Source organism: Lactuca sativa, chromosome 5 (assembly GCF_002870075.4).
Source record: "Lactuca sativa cultivar Salinas chromosome 5, Lsat_Salinas_v11, whole genome shotgun sequence".
Taxonomy (NCBI): domain Eukaryota; kingdom Viridiplantae; phylum Streptophyta; class Magnoliopsida; order Asterales; family Asteraceae; genus Lactuca; species Lactuca sativa.
This window is the reverse complement of record NC_056627.2, coordinates 79,879,252-79,888,490: the sequence shown is the minus strand read 5'-3', so window position 1 is coordinate 79,888,490 and position 9,239 is coordinate 79,879,252. Positions and strand designations below refer to the sequence as shown.

At 37.7% G+C, this 9,239-nt stretch overlaps 1 protein-coding gene across 1 annotated transcript; it reads right to left on the bottom strand.

The window, feature by feature from the left end:
- Positions 1–5,803: 5,803 nt before the first annotated feature.
- LOC128126377 (UDP-D-apiose/UDP-D-xylose synthase 2-like) lies at positions 5,804–7,674 on the bottom strand. The gene is made up of 7 exons (XM_052764201.1): positions 7,328–7,674; positions 6,901–6,993; positions 6,652–6,759; positions 6,446–6,560; positions 6,218–6,351; positions 6,025–6,126; positions 5,804–5,946 (listed from the first exon to the last, which is right to left on the bottom strand). The coding sequence occupies exons 1-7, from the start codon at positions 7,604–7,606 to the stop codon at positions 5,824–5,826; spliced, it is 954 nt and encodes a 317-aa protein (XP_052620161.1). The 5' UTR covers positions 7,607–7,674; the 3' UTR covers positions 5,804–5,823.
- Positions 7,675–9,239: the final 1,565 nt, after the last annotated feature.

Genomic DNA, 9,239 nt, shown 5'->3' with positions numbered 1-9,239 from the left:
GAAGAAAACTCTTATTTGCTGGGTACTGGATTCTGAGACTCTTGGCTCCTTTGAGACATCGGAATATTTCTTTTACAAGGAAGAGATGTGACATTTTCGGATTGACTTAAAATCTAGCATAGAGACAGGTAGCAAACATGATGTTCGGACGATATGTTGTGCAATAGAGTAGGGATCCAATCATTCCTCCGTACTTCTTTTCATCAACTGCTACACCAAATGGGTCCGAGAAGATTTCGGGACCAAAACCCATAGGTACCTGTGCTGAGGCACAGGTGGCCATTGATTACTTTTTTAGGAGTTCAGAGGAGTATTTCTCTTGATGAATAAAGATTCCTCGATTGGTCTATTTAACATGGAGACCTGGAAAGAAACTTAATTCACAATTCATATCATTTGAAATCTACTGACCATTAATTTGGCAAAGTCAGCAACCATTGATGAATCAGTGGATCCAAAAATGATTTCGTCAGCATAAATTTGGACAAGCATGAGATGTTTTCCATTTGATCTTCATAATAGGGTAGGGTCGAGAATTCATCTTTGGAAATCGGACCATTTAAGAAAGTTGGTGAGTGTTTTGTACCACGCGCGAGGCGTTTTCTTGAGACAATATACGACTTTTTTGAGCTTGTAGCAATAATTCAGAAATGAGAGGTTGACAAAACCAGGAGGATGTTGAAGAAAAACTTTAGTGTCTAGTTCACTATTGAGAAAAGCACTCTTAACATCTATTTGGTAAACCTTAAAGCCTTTGTGAGCAGCATAATCAAGAAATATTCTAATTACTTCAAGACGAGAATAGGGGCAAAGGTCTCGTTGTAATCAACTCCTTCGATCTGACTAGATCCTTTGGCAAACAGTCTTTCCTTATTCCGATTGATAACTCCAGCTTTTTCTAGCTTGTTTCGAAATACCCATCTTGAACCGACAATTATGTGATCCGAAGGAGGAGGAATAAGAGTCCACAATTTCATTTCTATCGAACTCTGCAAATTCTTCTTGCATGGCCGTGATCCGATCAACATGTTCTAATGCTTCTTTAATGGATTTGGGTTCAACCATAGAGATAAATGCTGAAAATGACATTCATTTTGAATACTAGTGGCATAATGAGTTTAAATGCCAGCATTTGGATTTCCAATTACCTGATTTGAAGGATGATCTTGAGTCCAGATATGAAGTTTGATGGGTTTTATACAAACAATCCTATGTGTGCATGCAACCCTAAATACGGATCTATGATTTCACTATTAGATACACAACATTATGAACACATGAAAAACCCTAGCATACTCCTAGGTATTTCGAAATCTAGATAGTAGAAGGGATTACATACCTCTTGTTGTTATATTGTAATAGCAACTCAAATCTTCAATCTTCTTGTCTTTCAAAGCAAGTACCACAAGTTTAGTACCTCTAATGGCTCACAAACACCAAGAGCAAATGGAAAGGCAAGATATATATATATATATATATATATATATATATATATGTATATATATATATATATATATGTGTATATATATATATATATAGAGAGAGAGAGAGAGAAGAGGCAGAAAATCAGCTCTATGAGGTTCTGGGATCAAGTGGCCGACTTTCCTAGGCTGAGGGGTCCTTATATAGGTGTAGGGATTGGGGTTTCAGTCCTTATCCTTATCTGATTGCTTGACCACCAAACAGTCCAAAGGATAAGTCCATAATCCTTATCTTGGACGAATTCTAGGGCCTTATCCACTTGAATTCGTCCACCCTATCCCATAGGGCATCCATTGCCATACTTTGCAACTATCACATAATTACAATTCAGCCCCCTAGTTTAGTTGACTTCTTTTAACCACAAAATTAATTCTTGACCATTGTCAACTAAATAAATATGATTTCTCTTTTAATATATTATTCTTATAATATATTAACAAACCATAATAACCTCTTTCTCTATCATTTCTCTAGTCAAGCTGCTTTGGTGAAGGCAACCCAAAAGGAGCATGCACAACCTGGTCAAATACTTACCAAATATGGTTACAGGCTTAGAAAGTAATCCAACAGTCTCCCACTTGGATAAGTCTAGTAACGATAAATGCAAGCACAACTCGATTATCGATCGTAGCTCTCAAAGAAGCTGTCAAAGTCTGATCTTATCAGTAACATGTCCTTTAGATAAGGGATCGTATAATCCTCTATTCTAGATATCGTGTGGACAATCACATGGAACATAGTCATACTTATTGTCCAACAATTTGTTTCTCGGTCTCAGATTCGTTTGACATAGAACTTAATTGAACACATCCATTCAGTCTTGACGGGGCCCGATACATAAGTCAAACCAAATCATCAAGAGGCCCTGATATCGATTTTACCCTCTTAGGATAAAAGGAACAGATAAACTTCGACTTATATGCATTTAATATTCAATAATTAAATCATACACAACAATGTGTTTTATAACATCAAGTTACTGATAGGTTTTCACATTATCAATGCACAACCAATCAGCAAACAGTAAACCATATATCTTGGTTTTAAGTCCATATGATATTATCGTCTTGCGATCACTCGTGATAAATTCCATGAAGTGATTCCATCAAGCGTGGGTTTATTCCAATGCTCAAAACTTGTTCATAAGCACTCATGAACGTTGTAGCAAACCTTTTCTATATCTAATACCTTTCAGACAAACTACACACCAATTCATGACAACCTTCATTCATACCTACTTCCAACATATGAACGACTGTGGACCGTTTGAATAATCTATTATTCAGGAAGTCAAAACATGCAAAATGAAACAATAGGTAAATTATTAACATATGACAGTAGCCTTACTAATAAATAATACTCATTTATTTAATCATCGAATGTCAATTACATTTATCTATTACACGTTTCCAAACTACCTAATCTAAACTAATATCGTCCTTCAGCCCAATGCTCCTAGCGTGTTGCAAGTGCTTAACCCTACTCAATCCCTTCGTAAGTGGATCTGTTGGGTTATCCTCTAAAGATACCCTATTTACTACGAGGAGTCCTTCTACCCGATGTCGAATAAAGTGTTATTTTCTGTCGATATGTCGCGATCTACCATGATCCCTCAATTCCTTGGTCAGGGCAACCGCTCCTTCATTATCATTGAAAATTTCCATGTGCTCCTTATGGCTGGCACAACTCCAAGGTCTCCAATGAAATTCTTCAACCATATTGCCTCTTTGGATGCTTCGCTCACTACAATGTACTTTGATTCGCACATTGAATCAACTACGGTCTCTTGCTTGGAACTTTTCCAAGTCACTGCTCCTCCATTAAGGGTGAAGACCCAGCCCGACTGCAAACGGTAGTTGTCCCTATCGGTCTAAAAATTGGTGTCACTATACCCTCGCACCTTTAAGTCATCACTCCCACCGAGGACTAGAAATCATTCCTTGGTCCTCCGAAGGTACTTAAGAATATTCTTGATTGCGGTCCAATGTGCACTACAAGAAAAAAGGCCTTTTACGACGCTCATTGCGCGTCGTAAAACGCTCAGACGACGCGCAAATGCGTGTCAAGGAAGGCCCTGTCATAAAGAGAGACGACGCGCTTTTGCGCGTCGTCTATAGACGACGCGTATTTACGACGCGCGGTTACGACACGCAATGCGTATCAAGGAAGGCCCTGTCATAAAGGAAGACGACACGCATTCGCGTGTCGTAACCTTACGACGCGCGTGTTAATGACACGCAATGCGTATCAAGAAAGCCCCTGTCAAGAAAGGCCATGTCATAAATGAAGATGACACACATTTTTGCGTATCGTAATTTTAAATGTTTAAAAAAATATTTTTTTATAGATTTACTAATTTTCAAATTAAATTTGCATTTAATGCATCATAATAGAAAATAAAATATCATATACAAAAAATATGATCCATTTCATAAAATTTAATGTCATACAAAAATAGAATCCATTGCATAATATTTTATTACAAATTTGACATTTTTTTGTTTCCGTACTTTGACAATTTGTGCTGCTGCTGATTCCGGAGCCAATCCGCGACTGCATTCCAGAGCTGATTCAGTGGAAAGAGTATCCCAGACTCCATCACTTGAAATTACAAGCCGCCCACAAGCAGAAGATAGCTGAAGATCATGAATAAATAAAATTTGTTAATAAAAAGAGGAATAAATTGAGTTTAATTACTAAACACCAACATTCGAACCAATTAATGAAAGTTAAAGCATCTAAATAATATAGCATGGGATGCAAATATATCATGCATCGTACAAACAATGAAGATTTTTAGTTTCTGGAAGATTATTGACATTATTGGGATTAAGAGTTTTCTTTGCTTATTCGTTGCACCTCATATGTTTCCATCACATTTGAAGGATTATAATGCTACATAGCTCTATTAAAGATGCTACAATATCTCTCTATTGTTATGCATGAAATCAAGACATATGATCTTCTAATACTAGAAAACAAGAGCTATTCGGAATAATAAAGCTACATACCTGAGTTTGCAAGAGGTATCGCAAGGTGCTGCCGACTCAAAACCAAGCAGCCTTAGGCACTTATCAAGGACTGAACTGAGGATGCACATCTGATAGAAAAAAGATAAAAATATAATTACAAGGATTAATAAAAGCTATTCGGAAGCCAACAATGAGAACCAAATTTATTTAAAAAAAAGGAGATAGAGAAAGAGAGAGACTACTTGCATCTAGCCTCTAAAAATGTGCTTTGTGTGACCATCACCCAGATCAGCACCAATCTGGATCTTTTGATCTGAGGCTCTGTTATGTGTCTCGCTTAAGACATCCAGATAATCTGAATGCTTCTTCTCAGTTTGAAACTGCAATAATTGAGATACATTTCATTTAGAGGGGATAGATAAAGAAAATATGAATGACCATCAATTTATCAGTAATCAAAGGGGACGGTTCTCTTCAGCAGAAAGATAGAGCCTTTGATAGATCCTAGTGAATCAGTTACTAAGGAATGTGACATGTAGATTGGATTGGTAAACCAAAAGGTAACAGTGTCACTGCAGGGTTTTGCATTTTCTTGAGACTCAAAAGGGCAGTGATGTCTTATTCTAGGTTGATTGTTAAAAAAATTAATATGGAATACCTAATATGGAAACAGTAAAAAAATTAATAGTAAAAAAGTGGACTCTTATTCTACTAGGTTGATTGTTAAAAAAGTATATACGTCTCCAGGGGTATCAAGAAGTGGCTGCTAATTGGTGGAGCCAACAATTGGCTCGGGAATATGATCTTCTAGGTAAGCATACCTACACAAAAGTTAAATTACTTTTTAGCCCTTGTGGTTAATTGATAACACACAGATGCAGGATGAAATAAAGAGAAGGAATAACATACCTTTTTTCAAATACAACAAGTGTAGAAGATTCATAACTCTCAAGTGATGCTTTGAGTTAGGAGGTAGGTAAGCAAACGAGTCTACCTACAGTTCAATGACAAATATTAACTTGTCATTTTCATTCTACATTTAAAATTAATTCTTATTAGGACATTCTACTTTTAAACCTACCAATCTAGCAATTTTTTCAAAGAATATAATTTATAATTTTTTTGTGGAAAGTACATTGTTATTTCTTGAATACAAGATGTTACAAAACTTACCTTTGCAGCCATACATGAATCAATTATTTTCTTAGCTTCAGAAAGAACGTGAAACAAAAAGCTTATGTTCCATATTAATACTAAAAGAAAAAAAGGCTTTGATTATTTGAAGGGAAAAATGCATACATCAATGAGGCCCACACACCCTGCGTATGCAATAAAATGGAATGTTAGGACTTAGGACAGGACCAAACTTTTACTTTCCCAAAATACCCTTTTCACTAACCTTGGTCATCATTTCAGCTAGCTGCCTCACTGTAACTTCATTATTGGGGTTTCCAACATTGAAGATATGACCATTAGCTCTAGCAGGATTCTCCTGTGAAGAAAATAGTCAAGAATGAGATTCATCTTTGATTGAAATTAAGAGTGTTGTAATAACTAATAAGTAACATACAATCATCAAAAGAACAGCTTCAATGGCATCCTTGATATAGACAAAGGTCCTTTGAGATTCACCACCATCAACTAGCTTCAAAGGCTCACGTCTGAGAAGATTCTGTGAAACAAAAGAATCCATTTTTTAAGTCTAGATAACGATTAAATTGAGTAATTAAATAGATAAAATTCAGTGATATGGTGAAACATACATTGCTAAAGCAAGCAAGAACCCTGGGAAAACCTTCACTGGGACCATCAATCCCTGGAATGAAATCCATCCTAGGGCCCATCCAGTTGAAAGGTCTAACAATGGTGAATTCAAGGCCATTTTCAGCACCCTCAGCTGCAAAGAAAGCCAAAGTCATGAGAGGAGAATTCCATGGTGATTGGTGAATTCAATCATTTAATGAGAGATGAGAAAAAGAATGTGTTTATACCATAGATTAGCCTCTCGATCAATTGTTTTGCGCATGCATAAGACCACCTTTGTTTCTCAATTGGGCCAAAAATGCAAGGGGATGTATCTTCTTTAAGGATATAGTAAGCAGGATCCTGTAAATTGTTATGATCAAAGAAAAAAAGGAGTTAATAAGTAAGTATTGATTAAATAATGCAGATACCTACTTTAAATCTGAATTCTTACCTGTCGCAAGGGGCTATCTTGGGGAAGATAGCTACCAATGGTTTTCCCGTATACTTCACAAGTGGAGAAGTGAATGAGCCGCTTGTTATTCTCTGAACAGTACTTAACCTAAAGGATGAAGATAAGATTTACGATTTATAAATCATAGAATTGGTTGAAATTATCGAGCATCAGAAACAGTAGAAGAGTTTATAATATAGAAGAAATGAAAAATATGTCGAATCAACGATACAGAAACGTGAATCATACCACAGGGAGAGCGTCGATGAAATTACTGTAGATCGTATCAAGAGGACGCGTATTGTAGTCCGCCGGTGTGCAGATCGCGGCTAGATTTACTGTCTACATCAACAAAAATAAAATAAAATGAAATCAATCATTCGGACGAATACGTGTTATTGAATACTATCTCCGCAAAGTACTAGCAGCCATCAACATGTTCTAATGGATTCTTTCAGTACTTTACGCTTCAAGCATGGAACACGCACAATATCTTTGACCAGATTCTAGAGGTATTCAAGTAACAGCTTAACGAAATTCACATCCTAAATTCCTCACTCTTACATTGAAGAAGATGAAAATGCAGATCCAAGAGGATTAATAACACAAAATAAAATCAAGGATTGAAAACAAAAAATAAATTAAACAAATCAAGAAATGCAATTGAAGGTTTTACCAGATCGGAGCACTTGATAAGACCTTCGAGGCGCGAATCATTCTTAATGTTGAGGCGGTGGAACTGGATGCGACCAGCCCAAGGAAGGGAATCCGGCCCCTCGAGAAGGTGTTTGATTTTGTCATTGTAAACGTCCACCGCCAAGACAGTGTGCGGCGTCTCCGTCAACAATTTCTCACACAAGTGTGAGCCAATGAATCCACCGGCACCAATCATGCATATTGTGAACGGATTTATCGTATTTCCGTCCAGATCTACCCTCGCCGACGATGCCGCCATGCTAAATCTCCGGGGATGAGTAGCTTTCTGCTAGATTTTCTCTCGATGGACTGTATATGATCGGATATGGCGTCGTCGGTGATGGAGGAAGGTATTTAAAGCAGTGAGAAAAAAGAGGGAGAAAGATTTACGCAGGAGTAGTTCTTCTTCCTTGACGATTTAACCGGAGGAGGAGCAGGATCATAAATCGACAATCTCTGTGCTTCTATAACCTTCCTACGCTCCTCCGATTTCTTCTCAATAGCAGTGAAGACATTATCATTACCAGCGACAACGGATCCGTTTGGAAGCGCCTTCGGTTGAGGCACCTGCTGCTTAGGCTGATTCTTCCTGTTCTTCTTAGCGTAAGTAACCTTCTGCCATCCTTGATTGTTGTTGTCTTCAGAAATATTGTTGGATTTGAACTCCATTTCGGGAATTGGATTAGAGAAGAAGATAGGGATAGATTCGGAGAAAGGGAGAGATGATCAGAGCGCTGATTTGGTATTTGATTGAGAGAGAGAGAGAGAGAGAGAGAGAGATAAGAACGATTGAAAGAAGGTAGAGGAGAGCATGGCGGGGTTTTTAATTTTTTCAGAATTTCATTTCCCCCTTTCCCCCAGAACGCGCGTTCCATTAAAAAATATAAAGCGACATCCTTAGACGACGCGCATTTTATTATAGGTGCCCTCCGTGTTTTTTTTAAACACTAATTTAAGGGCGCGCAATAATGCGTGTCTTCTATCCTTAAATTTTTTTGAAGAGATGACATTTTTCTAATGTCACTCTCCTTTGCGTAACATAGATCAATGAGCGTCGTATTTTGCGCGTCGTAAAAGGCCTTTTTTCTTGTAGTGGTGCTTTGCCAGGGTTTCTTAATATCTGCTGACCATGCTCAAAGCAAAGGCCACATCAGGGCGAGTAAAAGTCATAGCATAAATGATTGAGCCAACTGCGGAAGCGTAAGGTACTCGGCTCATTTAAGCTATCTCGGCTTTGGTACTCGGACTTTGAGTCTTACTCAACTTGGCATTACTTTAGATTGGTAACTCCCCTTTCTTGGAATTCTCCATACTAAAACGTTTTAGTACCTTGTCCAAGTAATTATTCTGACTAAGTCCTATTAGTCTTTTACTCCTGTTTCTCACTATCCTTATTCCCAAAATATAGGCAGCTTCTCCAAGGTCCTTCATAGAGAACCACTTCCCAAGCCAGGACTTAACTTCCTGCAGTGTGGGGATGTCGTTTCCTATGAGTAGTATGTCATCGACATACAATACGAGGAAGCTTACCACACTCCCACTAGCTTTGACATATACACATGATTCATCTTCTCATCGCAGAAACCCAAACACTTTGACTTTCTCATCGAAACAATGATTTCATCTACGAGACGCTTGTGTAAGTCCATAAATAGACTTCTCAAGCTTACACACTCTATTAGGATGCTTTGCATAGACAAAACCCTCTGGGTTAGCCATATAAACGTCCTCAGCCAACTTCCCATTAAGGAAAGCAGTTTTGACATCCATTTTCCATATTTCATAATCATGAAATGCAGCAATGGCAAGCATCACTCTAATAGACTTTATCTTTCCAACTGGTGAGAAGGTCTCATCGTAGTCAACTCCGAGAGTTTGAGTAAAGCCCTGCG

What these genes read in the sequence shown, in the direction of transcription:
- LOC128126377 (XM_052764201.1), bottom strand. Translation starts at nt 7,606, where the DNA reads ATGGCGGCATCGTCGGCGAGGGTAGATCTGGACGGAAATACGATAAAT. An exon ending in TTCTTGCTTGCTTTAGCAAT is followed by an intron (nt 6,127 to 6,217) that starts GTATGTTTCACC and finishes TTTGTTTCACAG; the next exon opens with AATCTTCTCAGACGTGAGCC. An exon ending in AAGCTGTTCTTTTGATGATT is followed by an intron (nt 5,947 to 6,024) that starts GTATGTTACTTA and finishes TTTTCTTCACAG; the next exon opens with GAGAATCCTGCTAGAGCTAA.